The following is a 20000-nucleotide window of genomic DNA, read 5'->3' as shown; positions in this document are numbered from 1 at the left end:
TGAAATGATATATGAAATGGATCATGTATGAACTGCGGATATTGTGTTCATAACTGCGAGGATCATAGCTTCGCTTGATTAACTCATGATGTCATGATGTCAGTCGACGGAGGAATGGCAAGATGTTCATTGAAAGTAGTCACCTAAGTGAGGGTGAAGTACCTCGGGACTATTTCCTTGTCATTCTTGCTTGGCAACAAGTTTACGGGAAAATCCCCAGAAAGAATTAAAAATCATGCTATTATAGGTGCACAGTTCGGTATTTTTACGAACAAATCTGGTACTTCCACCAGGTGATCTATTGACGTAATTTGGAGGACTGGGGAGAAAAATTTTAACGCCGTATCCCACAACCGCGCACGGCCATAGGTGTTCTTAGGTTGTTGCAGTATTCCGTGTCTACCACATTTCCTGTTACTGAATGAACATTCAAGTAGACCCGACGAGCTCTAACCTCGCCTCTGCCATGATGAACTCGAAAAATAAGGCCGCGCGCGGTTGTGGGATACGGCGTTAAAACTTTGCTCCCCAGTCCTCCGAATTACGTCACTAGATCACCTGGCAATGTCTGTCAAATTTCATGCCAGGATACGTTCTATTTTCAGCTTTATCTTTTATAGGACAATTTTTTAATTCCATTACCTAAATAGACCAATTGATATCCAAAATTGTGAAGAAATCTTTTATTTGTGGCTCCTTCCCGCACTAACCGTGGGTCGATTGACCAGCCGTTTTGTGCGCCCGCGTTCCTCTGCGCACACCACGGCTGGATTACTGGTCCAGCCAATTGTATTTTCCACCAATCAGAAGGTCGCCTTCCTGTCAAGCTCAAAATACAGTTGGCTCCACGAATGAAATGAATCTTATATTGAACGCAATTTTTCAGGCTTCTCCTTTCAGGCTTCTCTATGCAATTGCTAAAATTGCGTTCTTAACTGCGAGGATCATAGCTTCACTTGACAATAGACCTTTTTGCAGATGCGGCGGCCATTTTTATTTCTATTGTATCGAAAGACATTATGGGATGCTCAGGGGGCACATTAATGTGTATTTGCCCCCTAGGCATCCCATAATAGCTATTTGAAACAATAGAAATAAAAATGGCTGCCGTATCTGCAAAAAGGTCTATTAGCTGAATACAAAATACAATTGCCATGTAGAAAAAGGAATGTTTGATTCTTCGTGGCGACAAATAAGGTTTTTTGCAAACAACGAGGAGGAGAATATTTTAACACCACTGTCGTTTACTCATTTCTGCCCCACAACTATTTGTCTCTTTCAGCGGATTGAAGTTTTTTAGTTTAGATTGCTTCCAATTTTCTTCTCCTTTGCTTTTTTTTCTACTGCAAGTGACCGGCCAAGAGTTAGGAAACGCATTGGAAGTTAAACGCAGAAAAAAAAGGGGTCAACCCTTTTATTTATTTATGACAATAAATTAATCATTTGAGTTTTTAAACTTACTTTCTCTCAATAAAGACGTACTTTAAGTATTCAAGAAAATTACAGACTTTTATTTACATTCTTGTTTGCTCAGTTGCTTATTCCAAATGTACAACTTAAAAAACAATATAAGCTTGCCGGTCGTTAATCAGCGACTTCGAGCAAGCGCCAACTTTGAAGCACGAGTGAAGACCAGAATGGCTTCTCTTTCAATAATTTCCTTTTAGACCTTTCAAACTATTTGTGAAAGTTGACATTTCGAAGTATCGTATTTACTCGATTTAACACCGCCCTCGAATATAAGCCACACATGGAGCCAGGATTATAATTAAACACCGCCCTCAAACAAACACTGCACCCAATGAGAAGACGTTTATTCTAACTCGGTAATTTACAGCATCTGCACAAAAAAGAAAGACCAAGGAAGTTTAAACATGCTTCTGTTTTCCAAAAAATTTACAAATAATTTACCGTGCTTTTTGTCAGTCACGTGATTTAACAAATATGATTCTGAAATAAACGCTGCACTGGAATGCATGGAAGATGAAAATTTCCAAACGCCGCCGCGTTCAATCGAGTAAATACGGTACAACGTGTAGCAAAATTTACTTTTCCGAAACTACATCCGTCTTTGACGAAAGAGTAGAGAAACCTCATTCGGTTTGTACCATGTCAAAAATTCAACTAAGTCGACGAAAGATTCACTAACGCAACGTTAATGAACCTTAACCAATTATTTGTCACCGTTACTGAATAACAGAACAACAAATACTCAGCTTTTGTGCTGAACCGCACCACATTAAACAATTGTCTGTTATACATGCCTGGCTTCATTTTAAGTATCTGTCAAATAATCCTTGCTTATCCATAATTAACACGTCCTCGTAATTGCCAATGAACACATCATTAGCAAACACCATTGGTGTGCATCGAGTCCCCGCCTTTGAAAAGACTTTGTCTCTTTCAAGCTTACTCATGCCAACATCCAGGGGAATCCATGGATCAAAATCTGAACGACTGGATATTCCTTTTTCTCCTAAGAATTTCTCTAACAGTTCATTATCTCTTCTAACTTTGACATTCGACGACATTGCTGCGTAGTACACCCGTATTCTTCCACGCCCACCAAGATCGTCAATCCCGCGGGTCAACCCGTTAATGACGGCGTCTTCCGAAACGTTGTTAATGAAAACTTTGAATGGACTTCCGGTAATGGACAGGTTGCCCCATTTGATGTATACCTCGTAAGCGCCTGGTTCTGTGGGTATGTACAACACATCGTGCTCTGTATGACCATCTTTCTTCGTGCTTTTTACATAAGGCACGGGAATAGAAACCGCTGGACAGCTAATGCAGACACTCAAAGGGCCTTTGGTTGAGTTGTCAGTGACAACTGTAAACTTGCCTATGCGACCGACCTCTCCTGCAACAAGGCCTGGTCCCTCAGCAGTATTCAAGGAAATTCGGAGTGAAGGTTCATTTACCATGAAGGCAGGGGAGGGCGAGTTCTTTTCATCTGATTGCGGAATTGGGGAACACGGCTGCGAGCTCGTCGACTTGATAGACGTTTCAGAGTGACCGCCGTTTTGACTAATTGTGCCATTAGAAGAAGTACCATTCGTGGGGTCTTTGTGGTAGTTCTTTCCAGTATGAACACCGTTCAACTCAGGAACAGTGAGATAAAAGGGGCTTCTCAGAATGTGCGCCCCACAATGCAATATACTGATGACGTAATCTCCGGGTCGTGCCGGTAAATATTTCACACAATACGTGTTCCTGTTCAGCGGTTTTACGCTAAGATCGGGCTTATCATCATGTCCGGCTCCTTGAAGAGGCTTGCATTCAATTGCGATTGTGATATCGGTGGGTTTGGCACCGTTTAATTCTACCACAAACTCCGCAACTTTTCCAAGTTCACTGGATCTCAGACCTGAACCGTACGCTTTGCAATGGATTTCTTGATTCCTGGTCTCTGCAAGGTCTGTCACGCCCTTTTTATTATTTCCGCTGAGCAGACTTTCATACTTGCAAAATAACGCCAAGTATGTGAGAAGACTCAACTCGTCCAATTGAGACGACGCTAGATCAAAAGGGGAAATGACCTGCGGTATCCCAAAGGCATCATGCGCAATCTGCATCCCCAGTTTCGCATTCCCTTCGCCGTTTGATTTATCGGCGTAAAGTTTTGGAGGAATAAGTCCAGTCTGAGTAGCATTTACCAGTTCACATATCAACACACCATTTTGCCAGTCTTTGTCAAGGTTTGTCACGTTTCTATTGGGAAGCTTTTGACGCACCCAGGAAAGAATAAAATCTCTTGCGGATCCTTGCGTCTGGCTGAACATGACTTGTAAAGGATTTATAAGATAATAGAGCACTAAGTTCCAAACAAACTCAAGTAAAAGGTCAATGTTATCTTGTGTGAAATTACCGGGATCTATGAATACAAGAAAAATACAGTTGTGAGATGAAAGAACTCCTTACGTAATGAGCTAAAATGGCTCTCACGCACATGCGCAAAGGGCCCCCTTGTTTTCTTAAACATATTACCTGAGATGACCGACGTATACGTAGAACCACTGACAGAATTGGATAAAATCCTAATACGCAGTAATTAAAGCGTTAAATATCTTAAGGTTGTATAAACTCTTGCTCTTTGGCCATCGTATAGCATACTTAAGAATAAAATACAATTAGCGGGATAAACACTTTTAAAAATGCATTTATATTAACTTGCATGACGTTTCGTATGCTTGTCTACATACATCAAAACCTCATTAAGAGAAAACTTAGGATTATTTACGACAGTACCATTTCCTTTTTTATACCGGGATAAATTACTTTCAACAAAAAATATCGCACTATTGAGCACTAAAATTCTTAAAATCCCGGCGGTTCGACGGTACTGTTTCAAAACTTCGAGAATGCAAATACAATACTCATAGTATTCAGTACAAATCATCCGTTGAAATGACTCCTCAACACGTATTGAGTTTGTTTCTCTTCGTACCACTTCAAGCAAGAGCGATAATTTGTTATCGTCATAGAAACGGCCAAGCGTAGAACTTTAATTGAAAAAGAAAAGCCAGCTAAATGGCCAACGCGTGACATTAGCTTGCGCAGGTGTTCTGAAACACTAACAAAATTGGCAACATTTAATATCATTATTTATATCGGCTTCTCTTTGTCTAAAGTTGCTTTTAAGGTCTCTGGTGGCAACATAGTCAATCGCCCTTGGAAGCGACTAAGCCGGTAGCTTTTGTGAATGCAGCCAAGAGTCGATGTTTTAATATGATTTGTAACAACTAATTACTGTCAGCTTTTGTCTTTAACTTAAGCGTTAAAGACGTTTAGTTTCTGAAGAAACTGTGATGCTGCTTTGGTGGGGAATTGAAACGAAAAAATGGGTTTATCAACTGGGTTGATATGATAAATTGACCACTGTAAAGAAATTTGAAAGCTGAAGTTTCGAGCGTTAGCCTTTTGTCGGTAACTATAGCGAACTGCATGAACACCCCGCTCTGCTTTTCACCTCTAAACGAGGTAGAGATGTTTTAGCATTAAGCTCTGCGCCTGTTTCCTTTACATTATCAACACAGTTCATACATTTACACAAAACCTCAACGAAATAATCTTCAATATTTTTTTTCATATTTCTCGTAGGAAAATTGTTGTAACTTCATTCCAAGATAGACTAAGCTTCGTAGCAGTTATATCTTGACCTCAGTTAGACGTTTTGGAAATTTTAGTATTGTCCGTAACATTTTGTCTGAAGTTTTCTTTCGCATAGAGTGACAGAGTCGCTTTGATGGTGGAAAAAGTGATTTTCCAACCTTAACCTGTAGAAGTTTGTTTGTCATTTTAATTTGTTTTCGTTATTATGGAGTTGAACGTTTCTCTGGATTCAGATTATTTCGCGCAGAATTTGAAAAGTTGAACTTAAAAATGGTCACTCTACTCTTCTTTTTGTGAGCTAATTTGTATCAATAAAAATATCAAACAGAAAGTATTTTCTTAAGAAACACCTTGACTTGATTAAACCTCCAGTTGCTGAAATCTGATAAAAATTTACGCTAAATTATATATTTTACAATGAAGAATTGTGAAGAAAGAGTCCCGTTTTCAAACGAACTTGGCCCAATTCTCTTTCCATTAAATTTACATACAAAATCTTGCAAATGCATGTAAATAATATATAAGCTTGGGATGCGATTAGAATATTCAACACCCCTCGGAGTATCAAGGATATCTGTCAATTTTTAGCTATTCTTTCTTCTCAAAGTGTTGTATTTTGTCTAATGTATCCCGCAGAAACTTATACACGCTCTTTTCAAAATTCATTTAAAACACATTGCGAGCATACGATCACAATACCGTGTGAAATAGGCGAAGGCAACAAAAGCTAGGGATTTTAAACAAAAGACGCCAAAAGCAGCCGGGAAATGTTCACTCTATTTCAGCTCGAACGTATTCGGATTCAAAACAAATCACTGACAAGTGAAGGTGCCTTCAACGTTCAAAATGAATTATTTTTCAGTGTCTACTTTCGTACTTAAAATGTAACACTCCAGTGGTTTTGCATGGCCGATTCAATTGTAGTTTTTAATCTTTTTCGTGCGAGGTAACTCAAATTTTAATCCTTCGTTCGTTTATGTTTATATATATATATTTTTCAATATTAGACATAGACGAAGGCCAAATTAACCTCTGTTCCCTGGTAAAGGAGGCCGAAACGTCCAAGAAGTAAATAACATTCTTAAACGATGACTAAAAAACGGACAACATTTTCCTCGTTTTATATGGACCCTCTATGACAGTGTTTATTTGTAACTTGAAAGTCGCAAACAAAAATGTTGGATCGGTTGCTTTTACCGAAATGGGCGCTTTATAAACACAAAATCATTCATTTTTGGCGTTCTTGAAAAGGCATCTTTCGAGGAGAGACTGAAATTTGTATTACAGAAAGCGATTCAATCACAGAAAACAAAACCTACCTTAAAATGTTGCTGAGTCCGTTTGGTTCCATCCATTCACAATATTGAGTTGCGATTTAAAATTCTGTTTCTCACCTCAATAGAGTTTAATCGTTTGACACGACTTCCTTGTAAGATGACAGTCGTGCTAAAAAGCAATACTGCGTGGTTATGACAATTTGGACACACGCCGCTGTTGTGCAGGTGCCAGACATCAAAGAGCTCCAAAATATTTACATGTGGCTGGCAAACAAATATAGGAACGCTGGCGGCCGTAATTTCCATATGTTTATTTCAACAGGTAGAGCGATGATTCTCATGAATTGTAAATCGTTCTAATTGTTTCTTTTTTCTTAGCCAAGCGATAGAAAACGAGTTATAGAATTGATGACACAAATAACAAAATATTTTTGCCTTTAAACCTGGGTGGTTTTTATAAGTAAAAGCAAAAAGTCGAGTGTTAATATTTTCCAACTTTCGTTTACAATTGTAAATGGTAAATGGTTAGCCAAAAACTTTTAACAACAATTAGTTTGCCTCAAATCACTTATAGAAAGCGTTTTTCAATGAGGTCTTAAGAAGGATAAATAACACTGAGATAGCAAAAAAATACTTTGATATATTTGACGTCAAGAATGGTATCCGCCATGTCTATATTTAACACAGGAATGTACGCTTGAACTGCGCATGCTCAGAGGAATTAAAAAAAACACAGAGGTTTTACGAAGGACCATTTGAAAATTAGGATTTAAAACCCGTTTGTAAAATAAGTCGGAACAAAAGGTCATTACAAAAAAGTCTGTTGAAGCACTTTTTTTTGTCAGTACTAATACGCTGGGATCTTTATTGAAAATTACGTTCAGTTCCATTCACTCGTATTATTTTTAAATCAATAAAAATCGAGAATCAGTCGGAGGCTTGATTTTACTTGTCCGAGTTTACCAGAAGGTAATATGAAAATTACTCGATGAAAACCGAGGCTTGTGTCAGTTATCTCCAGCGTGAACATTTTCGAGTTCACTTTCCTAACTGTCTTTCAGAGAGAGAGTGTTCAAAATAAGTCTTTGGTCGTGTAATAGTATTTGTTATTGACAAGATAAAGCTAGTAAACATCACGCAAAATCTTGAACTTGGATTTCCTTAGGGAAAGGTTGACCAAGGGGCCAATTACATGAGCCACGCTGGCTAGTTTAGCCGAGATCCTAGCACGTCTTAGAAAAACTTTTGCGATTAATCGAGCCCGCTAAGCTGGGATCGCGATCCGATTTTTCCATGCAATCGCGTTCACCGGGACAGGGGGCCGTTTCTCGAAAGTCCCGAAACTTTACGGGCCATTTTCGGGTGTCACGATTCCCTTTGTAACTCAAGAACGGAGAGCATTTAATTCGTCAAGCTTCACAGTTATTTCTCTTTTTGTTACCTTGAAAACATGTTAAAAGATCTGCTTTCCAAAACAAGCGGTTGGCAATTTCACGGATGGCTTTTCGCGCCCGAAAAGTTTTCGGGACGTTCGAGAAACGGGCCCCAGCCCGGTTAGCCTGCCCAGCGATTTCTAATCGCATTACTCCACTTCATTTAGAGCAAAATAGCCCACGGAATACTACTGTTCAGAAATTTCTTTGCCGTTGTTACAAGCGAAAGTATATTTCCTATTTTATAGATATTAGACAAATCAGACCGAACTATTTTTAATAAACCTCGTAACGCTGGCCAAGAGTCAAGGAATCCTCTTAGCTTTAAGACTTAAAAAGTACTAGCAGTCTTTTACCTAGAATAAATACTAAGCGATTTAAATCATCTTTTGTAAATAGGCTTTTTTTCAAACATAATTTAGTTATTAAATAGTTTCATTTTTATTGTATTAGGTTATATATTGTAAATAATTAGTATGTATTTTTACTGATTAATAAAGACATTATTATTATTATTATTATTATTATTATTATTATTATTTGGAATAGTCGTTTCTTATGTCTAAATTAAGGATTCATAAGATAGCAAAACCTTAAGGCTTCTTTAAATTAAGCAATGGTGAAATTTAGGGCGCAATCGATTGACTGTATTCGGTAATAGGAATGCATGGAATAGAAGTTGGAAATCCTTCGTTTTTACGGAGATTCACATTAAAATTATCAAATACTTGCTAAAATGCTATTGTAAACATATATTATTATCCTTGTTGCTTCAAAAGCGACAGACATACCGTTTTAAATCATCACTCCACGTATTCTTATTCCGGAATAGGGTCCATCGAACGCACCCTTAATGACAATTTAGCAAGACAAACGTCTCTCCACTTCTTGTTGTTGTTATTATCTTTTTGCATACGACATATTCTAAATTTAGCCCAAGCCGGGCTGGCTCACCTCATCATGTGATACCGGCCCGGCTCATGTAATCGGCCCCAATGAAGTAAATTTCCTGTTTTTCACGTTGCCATGTTACCACCAATACCACCAAGCGTAGTCCCTACTCTAACATAAAAACTACACATAACCCACAATTCCTGGATTCGCTCTGACGAAGGGCTAACGCTCGAAACGTCAGCTTTTAGAATCCCTGTACGGTGGTCAATTTACTTTATCAACTCCTTTGATAAAACCAAATTTTTGTGTACTACTTCCCCACCGACGCAGCACCACAGTTTCTTTAGAAACTACCCCCTTTATTCAGTAAATGAAACGGCCGAAGGATTATTCTACGATGCACTCCGTGTTAATAAACATTGACATGACTACTTTGAGGTCCCACTAGTTGGCCTTAAATAGTAATCATTGTAAAGGGACGTATCTGTCAATAATGCCTCGGGGATATTCGGAAAAAAATCCGAGTACACTTAATTAAGTCGAATCTAGTTCGGATGCTCTACCACGGACTGATAGGGGACTCGATAATGGCGATCGGATTTTTTCCGAGAATCCAAGAAATCGTCATCGATAAATACATCTATTCGGGTTAACATTCACCATCTCCATTAGCATATTTGCGAATATACACTCCTATATGGGACTGATATTGTCAGTTTCACATACTACCTTAAATAAGACGTATGTTAGCGAACAATCAGAGAGTGTAACAAAACTGTAACGCAAAACATTTTTTATTCCTTACCAGTGCATTCTGGAGGAAAACCACGGCTTGCTAAATAGCTGCATATGTTCTTCCATCCGACTTCCTGGCGTTTCTTTCTCTGAGGCTCAAATATAGGTACAGCAATACGACTTCCCGATAGTACATTCACCAGTTTTGCGGCTATTACACAGTCTATCAGGTCGGCAACATCTTCGATCGATAAATCAGCTTCGTACAAGTGCACATTGACCCATTTCGTCAGCGTTCTTCGTCTAATGACTCGCACGTACCCAAACATGGGCATGATAATATTTTTCGGCGAAGGATATGCCATATCCCGTCTGCGTGCTGTCATATCAATCTCAACCAATTCCGATTACTGTCACTGTAAAAGTGACGAGAAATATTTACTTGGCAGTCACAAAAATATGATCATTGCTGTTCATATATATTGATAGGGCGGAGGTCATTCCTGTTCCATCATGCACCAAGTTTAAGCGTATATCGTTACCAAATAAACTGAGTCCTTTTAAATAATTTTAATTTGTTAAGGATTTCCTGCAATTTTCTCTCCATGGTCGCACCGTCCGTATCCAGATGTTGTAAGCGCCCAATTCCTGTTGAAAAACGAACTCATTTGTGTACAATTAGTGCAGAATACGTCCAACCTTACCCACCCCTCCCTCAGAAGAAAAATTGGGAAGACCCACCCCTCCCCCGAAAAAAAAAACAGGAAGAGCGTTCCCTTTTGAGCTTTGATGAATTTTGCAAGTAAAAGTAGCATAATGTTGCATTCGCAGTGCTCGTGTTTTTAGGAAATTATGCCGAAAATTATGCAGTTATTTTTAGTATACCAAATGCCACAATAACTGTGCAACATGTCTGTCTGATTATGCGAAAACAAGTAAATATTTTACCTGACGTTAAACAAGGAATTATTCTGTTTCGAGACAGAAACTTTGAGTAGGTGTCGTTCAACACTTTAAAGAACTTGATGCTGTGAAAAAAGGAAGCGTGGCGTGGAGTCCTGGGTCACTCTTTTGTAAGACCCAGTCAGGTCGCATCCAAACTTTCGTTTCTATTGAGTTTTCCCTGTAACACTGATCTTGTGCCAAAAAACTAAACGTTTCATTTATCAATAGTCAGCCTACTTTGGTACTGCAAAACAAACCTAAAATTTCCGCATTCCCAGATGAAATCGTGAAACGAAAGAGATGTTTCTTGAAAGATTATAGGAATTTGAAAAACGTTGACTCCTAGATCACAAAACGTGATCATGCCACACGACATAGGATCGAGTTTAGCTCTCAAAGTTCGAAAATGATATTTTCTATCGTTATATTACGATATATTGAGGGGTTGAATTCGTATCAATTATTACAGTGGTTTTAACTAGGTAAAGTAAACTAGAGCGCAATATTCTCGACTCGCACTGAAGTTTCTCTTGTCACCGATATGCTTTCCGCTGCGGCACTTAAACAGAAGATTTTGAGAGCATCCAATATGAAAAGAAAGTGCTATCTTTTCTACCTGTTTCAGTCAAACTGAGATTGTAACAATTAACGTTTGATCAGATGAAGGATCGTACAGAACTTGAGGCTCTAACTATTTAAAATAATAGAGTTTGGATACAAAAAGTATTCAAGTTCAAAGTTGTGTTTCACATACCTCAAAGCATTTTCATTTTATCTGTTTGCCATCTTTGCTGTTTAGATTAACTTTATATTTACATTTTGGCTTGTGTAGCCCAGGCAACCATATCACTGTTTGCTAACCATATTCTCTGAAACGTTGTATGCCGTAATTACTTAACAAAAATGTTTACTTAGTTTCGATGCCATAAAATAAGAATTTAATTAAAATCTTTCTTATTTTTGCGACTTATACGTGGAACGTCTTCTCAATTCCAAACTATTTCTAGAATATTTAGGGGGTTCCCAGTTGTATCCTTTGTAGAATTTTTGCCAAAAAATAAAAAGCAATGAAATAAAAATCCGCTTTGAAGACGGCTGTCGTTAAATGATTAATATAAATTTAAGTGTTTTTGGGGGGAGGAGGGGGTGGGGGGATTTTAAAGGCTTTTTGAAATTGCTCGAGTTTCATTTTCTCCGATTTCCATTTTAATTTCTTTCTTACTTTTTCGCCCTTAAAATAATTTATGAACCCTAAATTCTTTAGAAATGGTCTTTGTTCCCGTACTTTCCAGTTCAAATTCATTGGTACTTTCTCTGGGACTCATGGATGGTTTAGGACGAATGTGCGTGGATAAGCTCCGTTTCCGTGACAATCTCGGAAACTAAATTCAAAAGTTTGAGCAAAAGTAATAATTTACTTTGTACAATTAAATAGACTGAAATACATTAGGCAACATTGATTGGACTAAAAACAAAATAATAGTACGGCTGTGAGATACTGCATCAGTTGGACACGTCGCCTGCGCACTAAAAGATGCGCTGTAAACCCACTTCCGGACCTACGTGTCAACCGCGCTAACAAGAGGGACTGGGAATGATTTGTTATGTCATGTTATTTCAAAAATAAATCATCGCTTCGTCTTTCAAGAATGAATTCACATCTGTTATTTACCTTATTTTTAACTTTTTTAAGCCACGTTGTGTTTTCCGAAGACTACTATGAATTATTAGGGATCTCAAGGGATGCAAGCAACAAAGAAATCCGAAAAGCCTTTAAAAAATTAGCGCTTAAACTCCATCCTGACAAAAATACGGTAACATGTCAGAGAAAGACCGGCAACTATTAAAGCTGCTTTCCAATTTGCCAAATGTTTTGGATCGAGCTTTATTGTTTCACGTTTTTTCCAGGAGGATCCGCAAGCTCATGAAAAGTTTACAGCAATTAATAAAGCATATGAGGTTTTAAAAGGTAAGGAATTGTGCAGTAGATACATGATAACGAGTTTATTAAAGAATAATTCTGTTGTCACGATTAGGTAGATGTTATTTAACGAAATGTTGTGCCGTGGAAAGCATAATCTGGGAAAAGACCATGGTTTGATTTTTCAATTTAAAATTAATTTATTTCAATTTAAAGGTTTAAATGAATTCTTATCGCACTCCAGGGATTTTACGTAGTACAGATTTAATTAGAGCTTAAATTAATTTGCCCTTTTGACCATAGAGCGAGTTTCAATTGAGTGTCGTAAAACCAAAACCAAAGTAATTACTTTGGCCAATCAAAACGGACTGAGACAATCTGGCAAACCAATCAAAACTCGAAGTAATTACACGTAGCCGACACAAAGCGCGGGAAAATGTGCACGCGTGAGCCACGATTGGTTTTGGTTTCACTTCTGATTGGATGAAAAAATGGCGCGAGAATTTTGAACCAATCACTGAGTGAAGTAATCATAAACCAAAGTAATTATCTAATTACTTTCGACACTCAATTGAAAACCGCTCTATCTCGTGATGTAGTCTTTGATTTCTAAAAAGAGAACAATAAAATGGGATCAATAATCAGACGGCCATTTCTCATCTGGGAAGTGTTTTCCGGCCAACAGTGGTTTATAGCTTTCGTTACATAAATGTGCCCTATATCTTCTGCTTCTCTTATCCCCAGCAGCACAATAGGTGATTTTTGTCACAATAAAATTGGAATCAGTGAAAATCACTTGGGGTGCCAATGATTGCTATTTTCACGGCGATCCCTGCAATTGGCATGTAAAGTAACAAAAAGGGGTTTGTGGTAATATTGATATATTGTATTATTTAAGGTGCCCTTGTCCTGGTATGGGTTCATCTCCATCACTAGGACTTTTATGCTCAGATGGTATTACACTAGAATAAAGATAACGCTTGAAATTATGCATATAGTTGTAGTGCCAGTATCAGTGTCATGTTGGAGTTGAATTAACTATTGGAGGGTCACTGTGCACCTGTGGCTCAATTGGTTGAGCACCAAGCTGCCATGTGGGAGGTTGTGAGTTCAACTCCGGCCGGACCAACATTCAGGGTCTTGAAATAACGGAGGAGAAAGTGCTGCCTTTGTAATTACATCCACAAGTAGTTAAGACTTTCAAGTCTTCTCGGATAAGGACTATAAACCGTAGGCCCCGTCTCACAACCCTTCAATGCTCACAACCCAGTGGGACGTAAAAGTACCCACACACTATTCGTAAAGAGTAGGGCATGGAGCTCCCGGTGTTGTGGTCCGGTCTCATTTCATTCATTCATTTGCTGGGTGAGATCGCTAATGGACTGATAGCGGCTGTCAGCGGCGCCTATATATGCTGATGTCCGATCTCACCCATAGATCCCTTGCTTGTATAAAAGCTCATTTGAATATGTCTATAGAAAATTTGCTATATAAATTTATTACCATTACCATTGCTGTGAAGTGCCAGATTTTCTACCCTTGTAAACCATGTTAGCTTTAGCCCTATGAATGGAATTGGGCCCACACAAGGACAGAGGAAAAACTCTGATCATGATAGGAATTGAACCCACAACTTTCGGGTTATATCACTCCTGCTCTACTGACTGATCTGCAAGGTCAGATGGGAGCAGGTCCTGGGAATTTAGGATGTCAATTTCACGTTCTGCTTAAAGTAGTTTTCACTTTTCAAACACTGTTTATTTTGTAATAAAACAAAAGTTCATAGCTATTAACTAGTTTTGATATATCAAGGAAATTAAATATCCACGGGAATTCAGAATCTCAAGCGCAAAGTTCAAAACTGGCACACATTTGAATATTCAGTTCAATTTCAAAACTATTGGTCACACGTGACGTAGCTTGACTGTAAAAAGCTTAGCTGCCCTCCAAAAAATTCAAATTTTTTTATCATATGACTAACTTAAAATGGAAACAAGTCACCAAAAAACAAAAGTGACAGTATGCACAAGTATGCTTGTTGATCCACAGCGCAACAAAGTTCACAGCAGATTTTATTGGACAACAATGATTTACCACCAAAATAACCTGATATGTTATACTTGTATTTATGGTACATTTTAAGCAGTTGATGTCTTTTGTGTTTCTGATGCATTGACTCTGTCATTTCTCTTATCATGTCCTGGAATGGGTTTGGACCATTATTTGAGACCTTGACCTCTTTTGTTGTGTTTTCAGATGAAGAGTTGCGTAAAAAATATGATGTGTATGGTGAAGATGGTTTAAAAGATGACCACTTTGGAGGAGGCCATTACCAAAGCTGGAACTATTTTAATGAAGAATTTGGTAAGATAGCTAGTGTTGACATTGGCCGTCTTTATACGAAAGACTCATAATCCATCGAGATGAATTATGCGTAACTCTCTCATGTTGTCCATCTAGCGTAAAGACAGAACGAACAAATAAGATGCATTATCCGTTTGGATGAACTTGGGCAAACATTTGTTGTTTGTCTGGTTGTGGATCTCTCGTATAAAGATGCGCACAAGATGCTTTATCTGTCTAGACAAACACACCATATTCCAAAATGGCCACCATTTTAGTGTTCTTTCGTTTCCATGCAAATTGGCCCTTATGGCCTTGCTTTCAAACGTAAAATTCAGAAGAATATTTGACCTTGAACGAGGCCACAAGGGCCAATTTGCATGAAAACAAAAGAATACTAAAATGGCACAGCCAAGCAATTGCGAAAAGAGTTGAGACACACACTGTTAATAACCATACAATGCATGTCATTCAAGTCAGGGCATCCCCAACCTCCCTTCCCCCCAAACAAAGTTGTTTCCATTTCCACTTGGCATTCAAACTAAAGGGTATGAACATTGAAAAAAGGGGGGAGGGAAGGGAGGGGCCCTAGGACGTTTCTTATGAACTGGAAGAGGGGGTTTAGGAAGAAGAGTTGAAGTCTCAACCTTTTTGCAATTGCTTGTCATTCCCACCTCAAATGCAAATTCAAAGAAAGAGTTATCCCTTATATTTTAATACACCTTCCTATCTTGCCTACCCGCACACAAATCTAATTATAATAAAAGTGAACTTTATTTTAAATGTCAAGTCTTCTTGTGCAGAGGTGCTAATTATGGGGCATTGTACAGAGAAATCAAATTGATTTACCATTAACTCAAATCAAGTCAAATATTGGTTTTTGAGGAGAGGGAAAACTGAAGTACTTGGAGAAAAACCTTGGAGCAGAGTAGAGAACCAACAAACTCAACCCAAATAATAAATTACCCCGGTATTGTTGGCGCAGAGTCAGGGAATCAAGCCAGGTCACATTTGTGTGAGATGAGCAATCTCACCATTACGCCAGCCCTGCTCGGCCCTATGCTATTTATTTGCAAATGAAATCTGCAGAATACAGTAGAGTTGTTGTAGTTGTTGTCTCATTATTTTGTTGATCTGGTCCCATAGGAATATATGATGATGATCCAGAGATTATAACCTTAGGGTATTCAGATTTTGGTGAGTAAAATGTACTTTTTACTTTGTTCAAGGATTTGACTCTGTTTTTGGACTTTGGATTTTATTAATATTATTATTATTATTTATTTAATTTTTTTTTTTTTTTTTGGGGGGGGGGGGGTTTGGGGGTTGCACTGTGGCTGGGCATGAGTATTAAACATTTCTTTGTCTCGTAGAAGGCAGCCCAAGTAGGATTCGAAGTCAGCATTCCCTCATTCAGAGGCAATCTTGATGACCACTAATCCATGGACGCACTATGCAACAGATTGACGGGGAAACATGTGTTAAAGAATTGTGTGCATGCCTGGAATGAGTTTTTGTGTTTTCGTTGCATGCAATGCAATATCTGGTCATTGTATGACTCAGTAACACATCTTACCGGGCTATGTGTAATTGCGTTCTAATTCTCCTGGTATTTTATAAAAGAAAAAGGTACTTTTAGATACCATTGTAGAAAGTTGTAAAGCATTTTGGTTACTGGTTTTGATCGGAGTCAATGCCATTAACAGCAGTTTCAAATGTGAATACATATTCTGCAATCGCTTAAAACCATATGGTTGGGTTACAGAATGTGGGCTTTGGACTTTGGACTACGGAATTAACAAGCTATTGTAACATACAAAATCACTGAAATACTGTGAATTTTAAAGGAAATTGGCTAAAATTTCTTCAAACAAAGTTTAGGCTACAGGTAGCCTCTTGTTATTGTTGTTTCCTGTACTTATGAGTTTCTTTGTACGTGTGGAACAAACCAGTAATTTTTTTTTATCGGCTGCAGAGGTTTCAGTGGAGGGAAGTGATGACATTTGGTTTATCAACTTTTATTCGCCATTTTGTTCTCACTGCCATGACTTGGCGCCAACAGTAAGACATTATTTTTTTTCTTCTTGTCAAGTTGAGTTGATGCTTGTGACCCCCAAGCCTTTGTGAAGAGTGTGTTTGTTCTTTTTGTCTCCTGAATAGGACGTAGCACAGGAGTCAAGGAGATTCTATAAAATTTTTTTACTAATATGTAGATGCAACTTAGCTCTTTGCAACTGTAACTTTTCATTTCAGTGGCGAGAAGTTGCTCGAGAGCTTGAGGGTGTCATCAGAATTGGTGCTGTCAATTGCCAAGAAGAGTGGAACTTATGCCGGCGACAAGGAATACAGAGTTATCCATCACTTGTACTTTACCCTACAGTAAGTGCCTCTTGCCTGTCAGCTATCAAATAGCACAGTCCACAAGGTGTTACTGATCTTTTTGTTAATTTTTTTACAGCATGAATTTCATCGAGGGTCAAGAAGCACAAAAGCACTTGTCCAGTTTATTCTGGATTCTCTAGAGGTCAACTTGTATGATCTTTGGGATGGTAAGGAGATAGGAACCCTTTGCAAGAGTTTCAGAAAAAAGTGCGCAAATCACCATCTTGAAATGTATAAGAATATTTGTATCACATGATTTCGAGTGCAAAGATGATTATTCGAAATTGCACGAAAAAAATCAACATGTGATTTTTCATGTATATTATTAGGAGTGAAATATTCCACCCATTTTTAAAATTAGTAAAATGTACTGCATCCAGCACTTACTGGCACCTTAGCATAGCATATTTTCCATGCCCTCACTATGGGTAAGGTGTTTTAGATTTCTCACTTTAAGACGTTGATTGTGCAAGAACAAATTTGCCCTTCTCATTATGAATTATTATTATTACTATTTTGTGGTCAAAGTCATAAATCTATCATTTGAAAATAATAGTATTTACCCAAGTTATTTACTTCAAACTGTATTTTCTTGCAGGTAATATTCAAAATGAAATAAGCCAAAGTGACCACCCTTGGCTTATTGATTTTTGTGCTCCTGGAGAAGGTAAGCAGAGGATTGTTATAACACGTCATCATCTTCATAATAATAATAATAATAATAATAATATCACCAAGTCATTTACGTCGTCATTTCTGTGATCATGACCATTATTGCATTTAAAGATGGAGGTCAAACAAGTCATTACTGCCAATCTGGTTGTTGTTTGACATGTCTTCCTTGGTTCAGGAGTTCATGGAGCAATCTATTGCTGCTGGCAAGCAGCCCCTTGCTTTGAGATTCTTTTCGATTCTTTGCCATGGGTCGGAATTATTGTGGCAACATGGAGTTTTCTTAGCAGATTCCTACTGGGAGCTACTTTGCATTCTTTGCATGTTTATTTAAGTCTCATTTAAGTTTTAACTTGTGCTTGAGGTAAAAGAAATGTATCAGGAATTTTCATCTTAGATCATTTCTGTGTCTATTTGCAGATTGCCTTACTCAAGACACAAGAATAAAACTTTCTGCTATTTTGGTAAGATTGATCTTGTTTGTGAATGGGTTATTCCAGAAAAATCCTCACCCCCCCCCCCCCCCCTTGATCTTGTTTGTGAATGGGTTATTACAGAAAAATCCTCACCCAACCCCCCCCCTCAAACTTTTAGACCTGTAACATTTGAGCTCCATCTGAGTCTGTAAAAATTAGAGATACATGCACCTCATGTATGTATTAAATTTCTCAGTGTAATTAAATTAAAAATCTCATATTGATGTATTTTTTTTCTTTTCCTCAGGATAATTTGGTGAACATTGGCACTATAGATTGTGGAAAAAATGCACATTTGTGTCAAGAGGTCGGCTATCACGGCAATCTGGTTTATTTTATAGCTGATGTTGGGCCTGAGAAAGGCGAGGTATATGTCATTCATTGTGGTTTTAGTCCAGTTTGTTGAATAGAGCGGTTTTCAATTGAGTGTCGAAAGTAATTAGATAATTACTTTGGTTTATGATTACTTCACTCAGTGACTGGTTCAAGGTTCTCGCGCCACTTTTTCAATCAATCAGAAGTGAAACCAAAACCAATCGTGGCTCACGCGTGCACATTTTCCCGCGCTTTGTGTGGGCTACGTGTAATTACTTCGAGTTTTGATTGGTTTGCCGGATTGTCTCAGTCCTTTTTGATTGGCCAAAGTAATTACTTTGGTTTTGGTTTTACGACACTCATTTGAAAACCTCTCTACTGCTCTATTAAATTGTATTTATGTATTATTATTTTATACAATGTATAAGTGTTAAAGGATTACAACTTTCCACTCCTTAGCCAAGTTGTTCAATGCAAAAATTATTTGAACTTGGATTTAGTACAAATCCCACTTCAAACTGCTTTGCCTTGGAGACAAAAATATCCAGGTTCCCAGAATCATTTCTCTGGGAACTGTATATTATTTTATAGTTTCCTTTGTTTTTGTTTACGTGAATCTTTTCTTTGTCCAGGTAATTGAAAGTTTGGAAACAAAAGAAATTGTTAGTTTGGTTTTGAAGAAGTTACCTGATCCTGTGACTGTTGACCTTTCAGCATTTGAGGTAATGGAGAATTGTCTCTTTTGTCGCATACATGAACTGTCAAGAATTGTCAGTTAATTTGGGAACACAAAACATCTGGCCATTTAGAGCCTAACGGGTATTACAGTATGTGACTTTGTCTTTCTTTACAGGAAATAAAGAAGAACCTTGCCGCCGCTACTGAGTTGCCGTGGGTTTTACATTTTGACCGAGGTCCAATGGATAACTTAGAGATAAGAAAACTCCCAGCATTCACTTCAGATATTAATGTAAGCTGTTTGTTTGTGGATTTCGTTACTAGTCTAAGGACTAATTTTGTTTGAGTTTATCTGTTGTCAGAACAAATCTGTTATCAGAACAAATTTGACTGCCTTATTTTTGAAATGGTTTTTATCAAAGAACTGAAACCAACCCTAAACAAACAGTGCGATTCAATTCGTGCCAAACTGTTTGTTTAGAACAATAATTATTATTCTTACTACGATTATTTTATTTTATTCTTTTATTCTTTTCCATTGTATATTTTTGACACTTTTTTACATATTGTAACACATTTTAGCGTTTGCCACATTTTTATCATTTTTTAACTTGTTTCAACATACATGTATTTATGCTAATTTGGAAAATTTAGAGAACTTACTCACTTGAAAATGACCTAGGAGAGGTCGAAACGTCGTGACTTCTTAGCGCTAGTTTTTATTTCAAAGTTTATCTGTTGTGGTATTTAAACTAGATTAAGGCTAACTGAATATTAAACTACTTGGCTGAGATGTCCAAATAATCGCTTTGTT

At 37.8% G+C, this 20000-nt stretch overlaps 3 protein-coding genes across 4 annotated transcripts in view; 2 read left to right on the top strand and 1 right to left on the bottom strand.

Moving 5' to 3' along the window:
• The window catches only part of LOC137985067 (uncharacterized), a 12742-nt gene extending 11721 nt beyond the window's left edge, over positions 1-1021 (top strand). Inside the window, exon 10 of the mRNA XM_068832516.1 lies at positions 1-1021. This exon is cut by the window's left edge and continues 502 nt beyond it. The gene's annotated coding sequence lies outside the window, so the exon portion shown is untranslated.
• A 30-nt stretch (positions 1022-1051) lies between these two features.
• LOC137985068 (filamin-A-like) lies at positions 1052-11290 on the bottom strand. 2 transcript variants are annotated; one of them, XM_068832518.1, is made up of 3 exons: positions 11154-11290; positions 9525-10102; positions 1052-3877 (listed from the first exon to the last, which is right to left on the bottom strand). In XM_068832518.1, the coding sequence occupies exons 2-3, from the start codon at positions 9838-9840 to the stop codon at positions 2271-2273; spliced, it is 1923 nt and encodes a 640-aa protein (XP_068688619.1). In that variant the 5' UTR covers positions 9841-10102; positions 11154-11290; the 3' UTR covers positions 1052-2270. The 2 variants fall into 2 exon arrangements, with proteins under 2 accessions (XP_068688619.1, XP_068688620.1); XM_068832519.1 differs by lacking the exon at positions 11154-11290 and adding an exon at positions 10403-10447.
• Positions 11291-12009: 719 nt separating this feature from the next.
• LOC137984686 (dnaJ homolog subfamily C member 10-like) overlaps positions 12010-20000 on the top strand; it is an 18197-nt gene continuing 10206 nt past the window's right edge. Inside the window, exons 1-12 of the mRNA XM_068831928.1 lie at positions 12010-12213; positions 12308-12368; positions 14577-14684; positions 15810-15860; positions 16639-16724; positions 16917-17042; positions 17122-17212; positions 17644-17712; positions 18138-18181; positions 18441-18560; positions 19141-19230; positions 19362-19478. Of these exons, the coding sequence (XP_068688029.1) occupies positions 12049-12213; positions 12308-12368; positions 14577-14684; positions 15810-15860; positions 16639-16724; positions 16917-17042; positions 17122-17212; positions 17644-17712; positions 18138-18181; positions 18441-18560; positions 19141-19230; positions 19362-19478 (1128 nt within the window). The 5' untranslated portion in view covers positions 12010-12048. The remainder of the gene's footprint in view (positions 12214-12307; positions 12369-14576; positions 14685-15809; positions 15861-16638; positions 16725-16916; positions 17043-17121; positions 17213-17643; positions 17713-18137; positions 18182-18440; positions 18561-19140; positions 19231-19361; positions 19479-20000) is intronic.

Source organism: Montipora foliosa, chromosome 14 (genome assembly GCF_036669935.1).
Source record: "Montipora foliosa isolate CH-2021 chromosome 14, ASM3666993v2, whole genome shotgun sequence".
In the NCBI taxonomy this organism is placed as follows: domain Eukaryota; kingdom Metazoa; phylum Cnidaria; class Anthozoa; order Scleractinia; family Acroporidae; genus Montipora; species Montipora foliosa.
Note: the sequence above shows the minus strand (reverse complement) of the source record. Positions and strands in the feature narration are given on the sequence as shown.

What these genes read in the sequence shown, in the direction of transcription:
- LOC137985068 (XM_068832518.1), bottom strand. Translation starts at nt 9,840, where the DNA reads ATGACAGCACGCAGACGGGATATGGCATATCCTTCGCCGAAAAATATT. An exon ending in TTTTCCTCCAGAATGCACTG is followed by an intron (nt 3,878 to 9,524) that starts GTAAGGAATAAA and finishes TTGTATTCATAG; the next exon opens with ATCCCGGTAATTTCACACAA.